At 34.9% G+C, this 19589-nt stretch overlaps 1 protein-coding gene across 5 annotated transcripts in view; it reads left to right on the top strand.

Moving 5' to 3' along the window:
• LOC140447799 (ubiquilin-1-like) overlaps positions 1-19589 on the top strand; it is a 173041-nt gene that overhangs the window by 129925 nt on the left and 23527 nt on the right. For all 5 annotated transcript variants that reach the window (XM_072540663.1, XM_072540664.1, XM_072540665.1 and 2 more), the window contains one exon: positions 5861-5971. In XM_072540663.1, the coding sequence (XP_072396764.1) occupies positions 5861-5971 (111 nt within the window). The remainder of the gene's footprint in view (positions 1-5860; positions 5972-19589) is intronic.

Below are 19589 nucleotides of genomic sequence, written 5' to 3'. Positions count from 1 at the left end.
ACGTTGGACGTCGATGATTAATCCACAACCCACCTTTTCTTGATTCTTCTTAAGACTTAAGTTTTCCTTCTTATTACATAAGCCATTTGGTTTGAACGTATTCAAGAAAACCAATTTCTACAATTTCGGTTCATTTTACATAAATAACGGGTGATTCATTTAGAGGTACTTATCTCAACAAGAAAAAACAATGAAAAAATAAATTTTATTTGAAAATATTTATTATCATACAAAAGAACCATTTTTTACAATTACTTCTACTAATTTCTTTTAAATGTTAGCCATAACTACGATTAAGTTGGTTCATTCTGAAGTTCCAATTCTCGATGACTGTTTCCAGCATTTCGATTGGTATTTCACCAATGACTCGAGTAATATTGGCGTCCAATGCCTTAATCGTACCTGGTTTATTCATGTAGACTTTGGACTTTAGGTAGCCCCAAAAGAAAGAGTCTGGAGGTGAGATGCCACTGGATCTAGGCGGCCAATTTACTGGTCTAATGCGTAAAATAATTTGTTTACCGAATCGTTCTCGCAGTAAAGCCATGCTTTCACGGGCTGTATGGCAAGTGGCGCCATCTTGTTTTAACCAAATCTTGTTCAGGTACCAAATAGTCCGGTATCATGTCACCATAGCGGTCTCCATTCACAGTAACATTCAGGCCTACCTCTGTTTTAAAGAAATATGGACCAACGATTCCACCAGCCCATAAACCACACCAAACAGTTGTTTTTTTGAGGGTGTAATGGCAACTCTTGAACCTCTTTGGGTTGTCCATCACCCCAAATACGGGCATTTTGTTTATTAACGTACCCATTAAGCCAAAAATGGGCCTCATCTGAAAACAAATTTTTTTTAGAAAACAGTGGATCTTCTGAAAGCTTATCAAGACCCCATCGACTGAAACGGTGACGACTCGGAAGGTCGGTCGGCTTCAGCTCTTGCACTAATTGAATTTTGTATGCTTTTAAACCAAGATCCTTACGTAAAATACGCCAAGCTGTTGAGAACAGCGACGAATCGATTCTTCATTATTTTCGAGTACACTATCCGTTACCGCAGCTATATTTTCTTTAGTACGTGCTGAATGTGGTCTATTTGGTCGCGTGTTATCCAATAATGAAAACTGGGTTTCAAACTTACTAATTGTAAAGCGAATTGTACGTTCCGTAGGCCGATTATGTGGACCATAAATTGCGCTAAGCGCACGAAACACATTCCTCACAGAACTCTCATTTTCAAAATACAACTTATTCATTTCTAGGCGTAGTGTCAGGCTAAGTCTTTCCATCATGAAATGTCAAAAAATACTGAACAAAAGCGAAATGCCAGTTCGACAGTATTCATGCACGATCTCCGATCAAATCACCACCAAAAAAAGTACCTCTAAATGAATCACCCTTTAGATTCATGTTTTAATATAATTTTCAGAATTATGAACACTTATATCCCTATAGCGTTAATAAAAAAAATTAACTGCCAATCTCCCTTACTATATTTTGGATCGGACGTGAAACAGAAAACAGCAATTTGATTTTAAGCCTGGGAAAGAGGTGGAATCTCTAGAGACAAATCTTAATTTCCGGCTTAACGACACTGTCAACTTGGAAGTGCTCAAACTGCCTTTAAAATTTATCACCCACCTACCTGTTACAGATATTTTAGTCGCGTTAGAAAGAGATTGGAGCATATTATTATTTTTACATGAATTATAAAATAGATAAAGACAGTTATATCCAATTAAATACCAAAAGAAATACCGTGAAGGACTTTATAAGCGTGTGGTTATTCGATATCTTGCTGAGAATAAACAAATACATATATAATAAATTCTTTATTTGATGTTCCGGATTTCAGATCGGGATAATCGTCACCATTGTCATGACAAATTGAGATTCATTTGAGTCTCATTTTGCCTTCTGTATTTAATAGGAATAAACCACAATAATTGTAATTACTTTAATACGTTTATAAAATACCTTATATTTGACGTTTTGATTTCCACATTGGATTTTTGCGAATTTTCCTAGGTGGAAATAGAAACTTTAAATATAACATATTTTTGATTAAAAATTGTGGTTTATTCTTATTAAAAAGAGTTATACTTAATTTAGTGTCTTGAGCCTTTTATAATGTTGCTTCATTCTTTCTTGTATGCCTTTTGCAAATAAAAATACAGGTTTGGACGACCATTTAAAAATAACTCATATATTTTATAGTTTTGAGTGACAGGATATATTTATTATATTATTATTTTTGGCGTCATCAGACATTATTTATTGGGAAAAGAAATTAACTACACGCGCCTTTTTTCTTTTTGAATTAGGCGGGATACTAATTGTCTCCTGGTCCCGAGATTTTTATACCAAGGCCTGTCTATCTATTAAACTGTACCAAGAAGTCCTGTGTTCTTGATAAAAGCTAGTAAATTTCTTAAGAATTTAAAGATTTTTCCTTGCTTAATAGTTTTGGTGATGCCCCACCTGCCATTTAATTTAAGCCTTTTATAATTACAGAGGATAGGTCTTATTTTGTAAGATTCGTTAGACTAGACAAAACCTGTTGCTAATAATATTCTTTTGAAATAACTTTTCGCTGAAGGATTCTCCATTCGTGTATTACACACAACCCGTGTACGTAATTTTATGAAGCTGAGGGAGGGACACATCTGCATTTAATATTCCTTATTGAGCACTTTATTAGTAAAGTAACGTTCCTTGTTCAAGAAATGGTAACGGTATAATCGTATTTTTTTTACAGGATCTTGTGCATGTTTTTTTATTGAAGACTACGCTGTTCAAGAATCCTCTTAACAAAGAGTAAATAAAATAAGATTAGTTTGTGAAGTAATTTTATAACTTTGTTTTTTCGTTTTATCGACGTCAAAGCTTCTTTAAAAATATTTGCCAATCAGTTTTCTACGGTTAATTATACTCAGTGACATTAGAAGTGTTACACCCAGAAGGAATAATTTCTTGAACTTAATTTTTTGGCAACATGGTAGATTTACATCAAGAATGAAACGATAACGTTGTCAAGAATTTTTATTAACAAGTAATCAAAAAAAAAATTAATAATGTGTTGGGCGACCCCGTAGCTGAATACACTCCTGTATACGTCTAGGCATTGACAAAATGGGATGATCGATGTCTGCTTGTGGCACCTTGTTCGAAGCAACTTGAACTTCATGTATTAACTGTGCCAGAGTCTGTGGAGGGTGGTGCAAAGTGGACAGTCTCCTTCCCATCATATCCCATACATGTTCGATAGGATTTAAATCCGGAGCACGGGGTGGCCACGGCAAAACATTAAGGCCAGCTTATTGGAGAAAGTCCATAGTTTAACGATCAATACGGGGACGCGCGTTGTCTTGCTGAAAAAGGACATCTCGACGTCCGTCGAAATAAGGCAGTAAAGTGGTTTGTAAGATGTCATCAATATAACGCGCAGCTGTCATATTGCCTCGAATAAACACAAGTGGTGATCGGCTACCATAGGCAATAGCCCCCCAAACCATTACTCCAACTGTCCTGTGTACATGTCTCTCAACAGCAAACCCGATATCTCGTTGCTCTCCACGGCGGCGTCTTACCATCCTACGATCATCATGCATTCCTAAACAGAATCTTGATTCATCGCTGAATGCTACATTATGCCATTCTGCCACCCAATGCTGCCGTTCTCTGCACCAATTCAAATGTTGATGACAGTGATCCGCAGTCAAAGGAAGTACTAGTCGTGGGCGGAATGAAACCAGTCTAAAGGCTCGAATGCGACGATATTGTGTACGCATACTAACAGGTCTACCTACTACTCCAAACCATTGGTCAGCAATTTGACGCGTAGTCGCAAAACGGTCTCGCAGAGCAAGTAATCTAAAGCGCCTATCTTGACGCTCTGTGGTACGCCTCGGTTGACCAGTAGGTCTTCTTCGTGTTCCTATACCTTCGTTTGTCCACACACGACAGACACGCATAACCGTCATTGCCGTACAATTAACGCGACGGCCTATTTCGCGATACAACAAACCCATATCTCTACGCAATAATTCTGTCCCTATCAAAATCTCTTACATAGTGGTAATTTTGATGTCTTCGAACTCGAGGCATTTACTTACACTAAATACAATTAGAATGAGGAATAAAAACTAAAACTTTCTATACAAACCGGTTTTTACAAATCGGTATCTTCACAAAAAAATTTAAAGGTAAAACTTTATTTTTACAAAAAGTAGCAAAGATAAAACATTGATATTGTTATCATAGCATCTTTTAAATGTTGTCATTCTGTTGCCAAAAAATTAAGTTTAACAATTTATTCCTTCTAGTTGTAACACTTCTAATGTCATTGAGTATATTAAACCGTTCTCTGTGTTTTTACTATCGCTTTTACAATAGGCGAGCGCTTTACTTTACCCCTAAAAAGACGCTTAGAGACGGAATTAGTATTTTTTTACATTTCTACAGAAAAAAAACAATTTTTATTCGATTTTATATATTTTTTCAAGTTCAAATATGTTTTTTTTAATTAAGTATTTCTTAATTTAATTTAAGTGTGCCGGAAATTATTAACAAAAAACTTATAAATAACAAAAAAACAATTTCCTGAATCGCTTCGAGTAATTTTTTTTTAACTGTATCTCATCGAAATAAAAAATACTTTTTCTGTCTTGGTAATTTTTCGAAAATGCTTTCTTTTTGAGTTATTTGCAATTTTTTGTTGAAAAAATGCCATTTATTGATTTTTTGGATTTTTTTCCCAAAAACTACTGAATTAATTGCAATTCTACAGAAAAAAAAACCTTCATAATCTTTAAACCTTCACGTACAGATAAAAATATTTTGACAAAGATAGGTGGTTTATATCTTGCTAAAACCTAGTTTTAAATTTGAACAAAAATTTCTACACGCCGAGCGACTGTATCAGCGCAACCTTAGAAATTCGAAATATATGTGGTTCCATGTTCTCAGCAAGATAGAAACCGTTGATCCTTATCCAAATATCCTTTCCCCAAATATCCTTTCCCCAAATATCCTTACCTGTACTCAAAGGTTTAAAGATTATAAAGCTTTTTATAGAATAGCAATTCATTTACTGTTTTTTTAGAAAAAAAAATCCTAAAAATCACTAATCAATGCATATATTCAACAAAAAATTACAAATAACTCAAAAAGGAGGGATTTTTAAAAAAATTGCCAAGATAGAAAAAAATATTTACCTATTTCGATGATATCCGCGTAAAAAAAATTTTACTCGAAGCGATTCGGAAAATTGTGTTTTTGTTATTTGATAATATCAATTTCCGACCCACTTGAAAAAATAAAAAAATACATTTTAACTTAATAATATAAAAAAATATAATAAATACATAAATCTCTGCTTATAGGGGTAAACAGCTCGCCTATAAGATGTTCAGCCTAAATATTGACTGAAACACCCCTGTCGAACTCTCTGGATATTGAATTTTTGGCAATACTTATTATCTACCTTAATTTGTTGGAGATATAAATTTGCTATAATTCTCAGAATATTATCTTCAATGATTTGTTTTTAAGGAAAATATCGATCAGTTTATCATTTAGCTACTATCTAACTCTTCGAAAACATTGAATAATTAATACTAATTAATATTAATACTGATATCAGTGTCTGTACGAAAAAAGACTAAAAATTTAATAATTCTCTAAATATGATAAATAGTATTCAATTTTATGAATAAATTCACCCACCCTTATATATGAAATTTAATTTTGACTGGATGTCTTCTATATCAATTATCGAAATCAATAACTTTTATATTAATTATAATAACGAATCGTACCTATAAAGGAATACTTAAACACGAATCTTATTTTCCAGCATGGCGCAACTACCAACGGAAATGAACTGGATTTGCGAATGATGATTCATCAGAGCCAGGCGGGATGCGTTATTGGCAAAGGCGGATCAAAAATCAAAGAAATCCGAGAGGTAAGTCTTTTTCCCATTTTTTTTTTCATTTTTAATAAATCCTGAACGCTGTGTACGAGATTGGATATTTGTTTGACGGACAAAAGAAAACGGATATTACTGAAATGTTTGGATTTTGATGTTTGGGAGCATTTTCATTATAGGGCTGCTTGTAAAGGCAGCGGCCGTTGTTGAATGAAATTGATGAATTAATTTAGATACATCTACTTTGTTTACTATTATCACGTTTTACGAGAGCTTGCGTAGTAAAGGCAGAATTGTGACAAAAATAAAAACACTACACCCCACTACACTTAACTATTTAAAGAACTGACGGAAACGGGAGGATATATACAGTACTGTGCGAATTAATGGAATCATAGGCTGGTTTAATGAAAAAACAGTTTATTTAGAAAAAATATATTGACACAACTATAAAGGTAAACTTACATCATTTAGCAGGAAATATATCCCCCTTTGGCTGCAATTACTGCTTTTACCCTTTTTGGCATAGATTCTTCGAACTTGTGACTACACATATATATTCTACGATTTTTATTTTTGTATTACAGTCGATTTTACGCAGTCTAGCTTTGTAAATGGCCCATAAATTTTCAATAGGGTTGAGGTCTGGCGAATTACCCGGCCGATCTCAAACATTAGTGTTCTTATTTTTAAAAAAATCCATTATTTGCTTCGCCTTGTGACAAAGAGCAGAGTCCTATCGAAGAATCGCTCCTCCTTGGGGCTGAAATTTTTGGAGATCTGTGTCTAAACGCTGTTCCAACATAGATTTGTATTTTTGGCTGTTCATCATGCCTTCGATAGGTACCAAAGATCCAACCTCGATGTGTGAAAAACATCTTCGAAGCATTTTTTTTGACTGGATGTTTTATGGTTTGATCAATATGAGATGGTGTAAGGTTTTTATTGTCAGACTTCCTTAGGAATTTCGACCGCTGTCCCTGAACTATAAAGTGAATTTCATCTCTAAATAGGACTTTTCTCCAATGCAGTCCAATAAGAGTATTTTTTGGCCCACAATAGACTTCGTTTTTTCATTCGTTCAGTTAGAAGCTGTTCTTTCTGTAGACGCATTGCCCTTCTACTATTCTCCAAAAGTCTTTTCCGAATAGTTGAGTCATGAATCACTACACCTGGTGTTGCTAGATCTTGTTAGAGCTCGTGTTTGGGTTCAATTTGCTCTTTCGAACTAAAAATATTTCATCTGTTGGTGTTGTTTTTCTCTTTTATCCGCGTTTTCTTAACCTTTTCACATCCATTGAACCCGTTTCTTGTTTACGTTTAAAATCTTGTTTACTACTCTACCTTCTACCATTCTCCAAAAGTCTTTTCCGAATAGTTGAGTCATAAATCACTACACCTGATGTTGCTAGATCTTGTTAGAGCTCGTGTTTGGGTTCAATTTGCTCTTTCGAACTAAAAATCTTTCATCTGTTGGTGTTGTTTTTCTCTTTCATCCGCGTTTTCTTAACCTTTTCACATCCATTGAACCCGTTTCTTGTTTACTACTCTACCTTCTACCATTCTCCAAAAGTCTTTTCCGAATAGTTGAGTCATGAATCACTACACCTGATGTTGCTAGATCTTGTTAGAGCTCGTGTTTGGGTTCAATTTGCTCTTTCGAACTAAAAATCTTTCATCTGTTGGTGTTGTTTTCTCTTTCATCCGCGTTTTCTTAACCTTTTCACATCCATTGAACCCGTTTCTCGTTTACGCTTAAAATCTTGTTTACTACTCCCTGATTCACTCCACACGTTCTTGCGATTTTTCTTTGTGACATAGAAGTGTGTTTACTTAACGTGATAATCTTTTCACGCTTCCTAGGCATAATATCCATGATGGAATTAAACGATAGAAACTCACTAATTACCGAAAACAACACAAAATAGTACAAAACAACACAAACGTCGTGGGAAATGGCCTAAAACACCTTCAAATAAAAAGCAGAAAAAGTAAGGTTATGTAAATATTGAAAAATATCACAATGATTCCATTAATTCGCACAATACTTTAACATAACAGTAGCACTGTTTAATTTCCACACAATATAGTTAATATACATGTTTCGCCGAAACATCAGCATCATCAGGAAAATAATAATTTTAAACTATTTTTTTATTTTCTATATTTACATAATTTACATAACTTACTTCGAATTCTCTAAATTTATATATCTTCAAAAGTAAATAAGACAAAAATTGAGAAAACTTGCCAAAAATACTTAATTGCGCCATTCTTCAAACTATATATAGATCACATTTTTTATATTTGGAAAGAACGAAAGTGTCAATTTAATCACAACTGAGGCGCCTTTTATGCATGCTTTTTCTGGAAACTGTTTGCTTCCGGTTTCTATATTTTCTTTATCTTATGATTAATATATTTATCTATCTGTCTATATTAAATTATTTGCTAAATATTGGACATAAGCATTCCCAAATTTCTTCTATTCTTCATGTTTTATTGTTATATTGATCCACCAAGGACCTGCGGTTGTTTGAGGTCGTCTGCCTGTGCCACTTATGACCTTTCTTGTCCTTCCGCTTTTCACAAAGGTCTCCACTGTACGATTAGATTTGTGTGATTAGTGTCATGCAAAGAATTTATTACAGCTGTTGCAGTTTTCCGCATACTAGTTTCCAACGCTTGCGATCCTTCCGGCCATCTGCTTGTTTGACTATCTTCCAGTGCACCATTTTTTACTTCTTATCTCGATAATCTTGGTCTACCTCCTTTCCAACGGTTGGTGCAAATCCACGGTGACAATCGCTTTGGCCATCATTTCGACACGGTCATACCATTTCAGCTTTTTGTATCTTACATTTCCAGGATTTTGATGCCTATACCCATACTGTCCCTGATTTCATTATTCCTTATTATATCTTTTATAGTGAGTTACAACATCTACGCCCGCTTTGCATTGTTTTTCTTTTGGATGTCTTTTTTATTTATTATCCAGATACTTTTGTTTACCATATCCTAATTTTAGTGTTCCAAGTATGGTGGTTATTCCAGAATATACTATTCTTTTGTATTCCGACCATCGTGCATACTAGCACCTGCCACAGCATTATCGGACATTATCATACGCCTTTTATTAAATATCAATAAATACATACCATCTCCAACAAACCGCTAAGCTCAACCTCACGTAAATACGATAAACAAGAAAAACACTAAGATTAATGTACCAACATTGATTTTCACACTACATATTTAGCTATGCCTCTGCAATGTGGACCATCTGAATAGCAAATAGGAAAATAATCGATGCATTTGAAATACGCTGTTGGAGAAGAATGTTTCGAATATCTTTGACAACCGGAAGGACAAATACGCTCTTGCTGAGATTAATATCCAGAACATTCCAATGTCATATTTTCAAAAATATAAACTTTCTTCGGACATATAATGTGCCCGTAATACTAGAGACTAGGAATTCAAGGTAACTCTGGGGGGAAGAAGTCTAGAGCGATCACCAATTATTACTGATACCTGATATCATGACTGATACATTAGAAAAATTATTTTAAACAAGAACGTCATCAATACGGTTGCAACCCAAAAGTACAGATAGATGAAGGGAATGAAATACCACATGTGTGCAGATTGTGTACCAAGCGATTTTCTATTGTTTGTTTTAGACAGAACACATTGTTTATATGTACAAGAACGACCAGTACTAAAATCACTCTGATCTTCAGCGTTTTCCCAAAAATCTTCAATTCGACTTTTATCTTCCTTACATCTTACTGATTGAGTTAACTATATTGGACCCTCGGAAACCCGCACAATCCTTCCTGTAGTCCTTATTCTTGCTTATATTGCCGGTATATGTAAGTTCCCATTCTGGGAGTAGTTCTTCGTGTCTCAAGAGCAATTAAAGGTGCAAGTCAATTGCTGAAACAGTTTAGTAATGCTTCTGTTGTTATCTTTTTCTTCACGGTAGCAAAAATATATTTTTCGATGCCAAATTACTATCTAAGTCTTGTCTGTACTTCTTCAATAACTTCTGTAGCCTGTAGCTTCGTCAAGCACTGTAATCGTTTCATTTTCGTACTCTATACAGAATCTGGGCACTCATTTTCAAAACAGTGTAGATTGTACCTCCTTGTTTAGATGCAATGTCATTAAACGTTTTTGTTGGATTCATTTAAATGTAAATGTAAAATATGCTTTAAGTGTATATAGTGTATATAGATAGACTCTTAAGTGTAGAAGCTTCAAAATAAGTAATAAAAAAAGTCCCTTTCTATAAAAATTGTGAAAACAAAAAACCTTTTAAATTTCGATTATTCTTCCTAATTCCTTTATTCAAATGTATAAATTTTAAAACATTATCCCCAGCCAGATCTACAAATTAGGTGAAAACGAAGAGAAACAATAGACATTTGAAATGAAAACACATTTTCCCGTTCCGCTCGCGGCGACGGGCACGGAATCCTTTTTGCCGCTTGGCCTGTGGTGTCGATCGATCAAGTTTTCTCGTTCGCGAAAAGAGACAGATTGTCGTCATCATTGGAAAATTTCGTTCCACGTCATACCCGGTTCGGGGTCAACAAGCCGGCGACGATCTTTCATAACTATGGCATATTATCTGTTATGACACAATTTTTTTGACGATGATTTTTTTAAATATTTTTTTTACTTTTTTTTTTTACTGTATTAAGGTTTTCATTAGCCCAAACTTGGAAATTGCAAATCATGAAAGTTAGAAAAGTGATGTTTGATTAAAATTAGAAATATAAAAATTCAACAAATACCGGGGTTAGCAGTTTTCTGCTAAAACTAAAAAATACAAACAAATGCAAGAATAGTAACTACATTTTTGGCATTGTCGTATTTGTCCCTTATTAACTTGTAGCCAGTTATAAGTGAAGGAAATGGTATCTTAAAACAACCAAGACCCATTCCATGCATTTTTGGCTTATTCTTCCATCAGTGTAACCTTCTGGCTTAGGTTTTAAGGTTAATTATTACTTAAGTAGCCGGGACCGACGCCTTTACGTGTCCCCTTAAGTACGGTAGCGGGTCAATTAATTTAAAATATGAAATTTCTGGTCTCTATGCCGCGACCGAACCCTGACCACCTGGCTTGATAATCCAGTTTTTCTGTTCTGTCTAAGCATATCATGAGTCTCTTGTAAGCTGGTATGTCTACCGCCCCCTTCAGACTGAGGCCGTGTAGAGGATGGCAGACTGCATAAAACGTTAAGTGCTCTCCTTTCGGATTTGGGTCCATCGATATTCTTCATTATTCTCCTCAGCGCAGCCATTCTCTGAATGGCTCTAATGGCTCTGCGGATCACCTCCGCAAATGTTCGCGACAACTCCCATTCAGTTGTACAACTTTCAAGATACTTAACGTACTTGGACGTGGGCGTTACTCTCGCCCACCGCAAGTATTACACCGCTCTGTAGCCTTTTGAGTACTGCAAGGGGGTAAAAAACACCCAACATATTCGCGGTCACATTCTCCACTACAATCTTCCTCTCATAAAGATAATCAACGATTACGTTCCTCAGATGCCCCGGACAGTTCCTTGATTCCAAAGAGTTCATTACATGACCCCACTGCAATATATTTAAAGCATTTGTTGGAGACAAGACCAATAACCTCCTGGATCCTTTCAATAAGGTAAGGAAGAAGGACGATATTTTTCCGTATTGAAGTTAGGGCACGGGCCCTAGATTTTCCAAGGATCAAGAAACGACTGCGCGGCAAAAAGAGTCCGGCGAGACTTGAGGGCGCCCGGCGAGACTTGAGGGCGCCCGGCGAGACTTGAGGGCGCCCGGCGAGACTTGAGGGCGCCCGGCGAGACTTGAGGGCGCCCGGCGAGACTTGAGGGCGCCCGGCGAGACTTGAGGGCGCCCGGCGAGACTTGAGGGCGCCCGGCGAGACTTGAGGGCGCCCGGCGAGACTTGAGGGCGCCCGGCGAGACTTGAGTGCGCCAGGCGAGACTTAAGGGTCCAGCGAGACTTATGAGAGCCCGGCGAGACTTAAGGCAGCCTACCGCCACAGCCAGTGCAGTTCGGTGACAGTATCCAGCTTCCGGTCCAATGGCATATCATACGGAGCCAGGCGTCGAAATGCTTCATTGCGTTTTATAGCCTTAACCCCAAATATCCTCATTCAACTTGTCACACAGTCCTCACGTCTCGGCTCGGATTCTCCTATTCAACTCTTTCTTTCTCGCAATGTAAGACGTACTCACACGTTCCACCTCTTCCGCGCTCTCCGACTTTTTCTCGCTCTTGTCAAGTGCCGAAGAAGGACCACGCACTCCATTTTCAGTTGGTCTATAGACACATCACCAATAAGGCATTGTTCCCACACTTTCCCACAAAATTTAAGAAAAACAAAATGAGAATGTTCAAAAATAAAACCAAAAAAGTTACAGAAGTGTTTAAAACATGTTATTAAGAAATAGCAGAAAAGCTGGGAATTCAAAAAACGTTTAACTAAGACTTCATCAGATTCAATTATTATCAAAACTTTTCACGTTAGTAGATATATCGATATATGGAACATACATATAAATGGTAGAACTATTTTAAAAAGTTGAGTATGTATAGGAAATAAAAAGCTGAGAGTATCACAATTATTTTTTTATATACATACAAACATCGTTAACCCATAATCTGATCCGAAGATTCCCCAATAATAATAAATGTAGAAACCCATGTGTTATATTCGGACCTTTTTGCAGAGTAGAAAGGCAAATAAAGAAAGCTTAGATCGGATTACTATCTGAATGATTATTCCTTTTCTATTCTGAAACTAAAGTGTTTTGTCCACTTTTCAGCGTTTTGTATATATTGTTATATTACAATTATTATATTACTCTCCCAACACCAAATCAAGGGTAGTAGCGGATCTATCATCACGTTTTCCATTAAAAATACACCAATATTTTGATAAATTTTACCGTTTATTAAAAACGCCCGACAAAAAAATACGTCCCTTCAGTTCTACGGCGCCTCGAAAGTTTCTGTGCAATGGAAGTTGTTCGTAGGTAAGTGCAAATATAATCAAACAACTTTCCGGAAAGTCCTCGAGGCATCCCAAGAGGCAACTGTTCTTATTGCACGGTTTATAACTATTCACTTGACGTACTGACTAGCAAGTTTCGCTATTCTTAATGGTTATTACGAAAATAAAATACCCGCTTGAAATGATACGGTTTTGTATAAATAAGCAATGGCGTAAAAACTTTGGAATGAGTGGAAGCAAAAATAAATTGAGATTTTTATACTTATGCTAAATTATTTTAGTATATCAAAAACAAGATGATTTCTATTAGGCTTAAGAGTGAAGAAATGTCTAAAAACTTGTTGTATAGTCACATATTTTGTAGGATTTGGGAATATACGAACGTTAGACGGAGACAAATATTGAGGACTATTATTAAGATCGTTCTAACAATTCATGCTTCAAAGCATTTTTTGTATCACTAAGGAGCAGTTTTGTATGATGCATCGTCGTGATGCAGAAAGCTTTTATAAGCACTGAGTTGTGTACATCAGGTGGATGATGCTCGTTGGTACCAAACTGTTCGTATCCTCATCACCAGCTCCTTGTATTTTCGAATTGTAATACCTTACAAGTCTTGCATATGTCTTGGCATATTCTGATGCTCTCCAAATGGAGATAATAAACTTCGAGTGTTCGTATAATATTTTTATGTTCCTTCTTCAATTTCTTTAAGTTCAGTTTGTGTTTGCATTTCAGTGCCTCTTTTTTATTATAGTATGTTGATCCATCAGTACTTAAAGGCCGGTTTCCACGCTACGTCTTATTGTACGTTTTGTTGGATAGGACAATCCTATACAATAAAACGTGGCATGTAAACAGCAACACGTACGTTTTGTCGAATCGAAATGAAATCCAAGGTCAGACCGTAGAAATGATGGGAGAAGCATAGTTTTGCGAGAACTGATAGGATAAAACGTTACGTTACGTGAAAATACATGTTCAGACAAGTCTAATAATGAAGCCTAATAATGTCAGATTTGCGGCAATGCACCCACGATTTTCTCGGGGAATTTATTGAATTGTATAAAAGTTTTTAGGTAGTTATGTTTTAAAACCAAGTAGATTGCATTACAGTTTTCAGGAATTATTTGGCTTAACGCTGGTTTGGATATTATGATTGTGAACTCCAAGTCCTTGACGCTGCGCGTCAAGTTATTTGAAATTGAATGTTAGTGGTGGATGGCAGTAATCAATTATTTATTTGAATGAACTTAAATTTTATCTTATCAAAGATATTGTACAAAAATAACATTATTAATTAAATTCATGTCAAAAAGTGAAATTCTGTAGTATTTTGTAATTATATTCATATAAAATAAATCAAAACTGAAATTTAATTTACCGATTTAGTAATTATTCAGTATTGATATCTATCGATTAAAAATAGAAAGCGGCCATCAAACAAAATCTGCCACCACTGATTATGAAATTTTTATTTTGTCTAAAATTAAAAGCTGTTTGTTAATGGTAATATTTATACCGATGTAAACGTTAAGATTGATATAACATTTTCAATTCAAGCACCTTCCACTTCAGGAATTCATTTTAATGACCTGTCAAGTTCATAATATTTAATATAACACAACGTAAATAAAACTGTTGTATTTATGACTATATATTTTTTGTATGTACAATAAAAAGATTACACAAAATATGACTAATGTTTTTTATGGTTGGTGATAAAATTTTGTATGTACCACGTCAGTAAGCAGCACTCTTTATCGAAGTCGTCTATTACTCGTTCCCGTCTACTGACCAAATATAGTTTAATAGGTTTCATACATTACGTTTTTCAATAATCTTACGTGTATTCGATGTCGATAGTGCTAAACATAAACTGAGCTCTGAGCACAAAGTATGCATCACATTTGTCATAATTTCTTCCTCTATTTCTTGTTCCAGATAAATTTTAAAGATTGGAGAAAACAGCAATACTACTCTAAATCATAAGCTTTGTGTGATCTTTTGTCCTATTTTAAGGGGAGCAACGCTGTTCTTGTACATTCGGAATTGTTTTAATTAAATTGACGCTTAAATTAATTTTCTAAACATTTACACCATTATCTGTATGAGTTTCAGTTCACTATTTCGTTGTATTACGAATAGCTTTCCTTGCATTAATTTGAGACATTCCGTATTAATTTGTAATAATCCTGTCGATTATTTTTGTATACTGCTGCAATTACAACGGCTTGAGCAGCGCGTGGTCGAAATAATTATTAATTTTACCATTCCAACCATACATTTTATTCAATAATAACAGTCGTAACACGACCGATATGCCTTCGACACATGCTGCGAGTCATACTTTTTTTTCAAATAATTGCCGAGTCACATAACCGGCAACGCCGGCAGGTGGAGGGTAGAACGGACAGGTGAGATCGGCCGATGTCCCCTAATGTGTATTCGCCGTGCCGATGCCGGTGAAAAGATCGCGTGTGGAGTCAGGCAGGCGCGCCTCGATCAACCCTCAATCAATACCAGCTGCGGGCGCCTTGGTGCTTTTTCGCGGCCGTGATGCCAAATTACCAGACTTTTCCCTAACCTCACGAATAAACAGTTTGTTTCTATTTGGAAGTAATAAGGGTGTCATTGGCCCAAAGTTTTACTGTTCACAACAAATCTCTATACAGCTAGGAAGTGTTATATGCTGCATTGTTTCAATTTGCTTTTATAATTTTGTTTTTTTGTTGAAGTGGTTTATGTTATGAAGCTTCTTATTTTAAATTTAAACCTAAATTTTCCAAAATATCCTATACGGAAAGTGGTCACGTGAATTTCTAATTTAAGATTCGATTATTAGTACGATTTTCCATAAAATTTAACATGTATTTATGTATATTCCATTTTAATTTGTGAATATGTAAATATGAAGGAACCAAAAATTTGACCAGACACTGATCCTTGCTACTTTTAATGTAAGTTTTTGTAATTTTTAATTTTAACATTACTTATCACTTCAAAAACACTAAGCATGTGTGTTTATATTTAAATTACCATATTATACGTAAAAAATAAAGAATAAAGTTACATATAATTAATGCTACCAGTAGCAAAAATAGTTTAACCATGACACAATTAAAGATTGGTAACTTCGATTCTGATAGTAACTTCACTCAGATAAAGTTAGTAATTTAAAAAATCTCAACCGAAAAAAAACTACGATGTTTTAAAATATTTATACAATTTATAGAAAAATTTTGAAAAAGAAACAAAATTGGACTAGATATCAATGAAGAAACAACCAAATATATGCACATCAATCGCACATGAGGTAGAGATAGAATAGGGCAAAATATATTTATGAACACATACAATTTTGAAAGCGTCAAATAATTCCAGTATCCAGGTGTCACTATAACTCACGACAACGACCTAGATAACATTCAATATTTGCCTGGCATGGGAATACCCAACTGACGAGCAGATAAGATTGGCCGAAGTAGTTGGAGGCAAGTCGTACAAGCAGCAAAGACCCACGAAGGGTTTGTGAAGCTGCAGTGGGAGAGAGACATATTTAATTTATATTACGAATAGAATATGTATATGCGACAGAATGCAGGATAGGAGATATTTAGGAGAAGTAATAAGAAATGACGGATTTATCCTACGCTGAAGAAGAACACAGTAAAAATGATACAAAAGTCAAATTCGTATTGACAAAAATTTGATTGTAACTATAGAAGGCTTGCACAGTGAAAATGAAATCAAATTTATAGGACTATGCTGCAATAATATAAATAAAATTAACATTATCTCGACGGCTCAACAGGCTGGTACACTCACTTGAATTTTATTAGGTTTATAGTTGCTCGAATTTTATTAGTTGAAGCTACGCGCTAATCAGAAAAATATTTAAAATGTAGCAGCATAAAATTTAATTGTATGTGCAACTTTGAATTGTAATTTGCGAGAAGATCGAGTCGGACGATGGATGAGTAATACGGCGAGAAATGCGGTTTTGCGGCTAAGTGGAGCTCACTCAGCGTTACGATGGCGACGCTAGAAGTCCACAACGTACATAACATGTTTAAAATAACGATCATTTTATTATTTATAAAGGTTATAGATAAGTCTGCACATTGCGAACATAAATTAGTAAATAATTGCAGTGTCATATCAGACTTAGGTCACGGGTGTGACCCCGTCGAAATTGGATCTACTCTAGGAATTAGTCTCATACGCGGAGTAACCTTCCAGAATTAGTTTTGGTTCCAGCTCCAGTTTTCCCACTCCCCATTTATTTCGAACAGAAGAGAAATTTTTGTTGGATGATCCGTTTTTTGAACAAATACATTTTTTTGTGCAATTTTCTCGTACCCATGAAATGATGCCAGTGAAGTAATATGTAGTAAATTTATTGTAAAAATAATCTGGATGTTTCGGTATAGATAGTGGACATCTTAAATCATGTTTATTCCTACCGAAAAGAGTCTTTGATACTTCTCTTAATATGTACTTCTATAGCCCTCTTACTTAAGATTCTTTTAAAGCTTTATGGTACATAAATTTTATGTGTGGCTACCGTGGTATTGTAAAAATAAATACAGACTTTGAAAGTTCATATATGTGTCACTTTAAACTTCCCAAAATCTTGCTGCATCCCTTACAGTTGAAGGCAAAAGTCTTCAGAAATCATGACCTGGAATATATCTAAAAAACTCGTACAAAAACCAAATCGTGTCCATGGTAGATCTCGTTAATCTCAGTTAAATGAAAGAAAAAGCAGTTAAATACGTTTTAGTATGACTTTAATTATTGTTTATTGAAGCTATTGCCCTAAAATAAGAAGCCATTATGTATTTTGATAGTCTTTGAAAAATTCCGTAAAGTTTTGACTAGATACGTTTTACGTATATTTTCCATCCAGTTTCCAATCGTTTTTGAATTTTCTGTAAATTTCGCGAAGAACGACCAATACCTGTTCCTTTTTATCATTATCGTGCTCCGAAAACAAGGTAATACGCATAAATCAAGAACGATCGGCCATAAAGGAGCACGGTTCCCAGTTCATCGAACTTCTGCCACAGTTTCTACATCTCCAATGGTTTGGCAACGCAGCACACCTTGTTGGCTTTCCTCGTGTCACCTTCTATTCTCTTGTGCACTCTCTTTACGGTAGCACTCAGGTTCAGATCCTCGGCACGGTTCGCACGATGAGTTTTCCGTTTTTACGTATTTGCACGGTTTTTTCGCGAATATTTATATAATGAGTATGATAATTTGGAATATAGTATCACAACATGAAGATGTTATAATTTTTTAGTGTTTTAATTTGGTTTTACGGTTTTATCTGGATCTGGGTAAGATTGACTATTAATTATTAAAAAATCGGTAATACCATCGTTCTGGGGTTAATATTTAAGAAATAATTTGCCACTAGAATAACATTTACTAATATTATATTGTCCAATAGTTCCATTTTTTTTCTCTAAAAAAAGAAAGAATGGCTCCTAAAGATAAAATCATTATATACAATATTAAGAATATTTATATTCGTATAATGCAGGTCTTATGTATTAGAGTCCAAAAAATGACATCTTTTTTCTTATGACATTTGTTATGTTAAATATTGTTTATTTGTTATGTCATTCATATCCTGTGTGCTATTATTTACAACATCAATTTTGGTTAATCCCAAGTTTTGTCAATATACTAGAAATCTGTTATTATTAGTTTGCTTTTGTATTTACAATCAAGTTGAGGACAAAGAGTAAGGAGGGATACATTCAAAGAAATCGCTGTTTTATGAAATGGTTAAAAAATAAACATTATTTTTCTCAAAAGGGTACTTTTTTATCATCAAGGAAAGTCCTTGTTCGAGAACAAAGTTTCTTCTTGTTTGAACAAATTTGTTTTGAAAGAGACCTTGAAATATTGATATATTTTACGAATCTTACAACTTATGCATTAAAAATTAGTTGCAGCGCCACCTGTGTGATACCTGTCTATAATATACGCTGAAAAATTAGTTAATTTGCTTTTAGTTTCAATTACCTAACCTTTTCAATGTGCAATTAGTAATGTTGGCAATATGGGGAAACAAATGGCCACTAATTTAGAATCTGACCTTCCGCACTGGACACTCCGCCGCAGTTTCGCGGCTCTATTACAATTAAGATAAACTAAAATTGAGCTTTCCTCCTATTTTTCTCGAATCTGCTAGACAACACTGTTTTTTTTTAGAGTTGTGGTTGTTAGAGTTTTGGTTCCTTGAGATTTTTAATTTCATGTATTTTTGTGATTTCCTCTTCCTGTAAAAAGCTAGGTCAATAATTGATATAGGCGGTAGCCAAAGTATATTCAGTATCGTACTAAATCTTGATAGGTTTTCATGTGTTCGTATAAAGAAACTGCAGATAAAGGGTAGTTTCATATTCAAATATCTTGATTTGCAACTTCCAGGCAGTCAAATACCACTGCTATCTTCTCAGTAGTTACAAGTCTCTTTAATCTGTTCTAATGTTAAAGGAAAGCTTTGTAGATTTCGAAGAGGTCGTTTGCGCTCGAATACCGTTCCATACCACGATTAGGAAGATTGTTGTATTTTTTAAATTTATGATTTAGCCCGAAAGATCT

The sequence above is a fragment of the Diabrotica undecimpunctata genome, chromosome 8 (genome assembly GCF_040954645.1).
Source record: "Diabrotica undecimpunctata isolate CICGRU chromosome 8, icDiaUnde3, whole genome shotgun sequence".
Lineage (NCBI taxonomy): Eukaryota > Metazoa > Arthropoda > Insecta > Coleoptera > Chrysomelidae > Diabrotica > Diabrotica undecimpunctata.
This window is presented reverse-complemented; position numbering and strand designations above follow the sequence as displayed.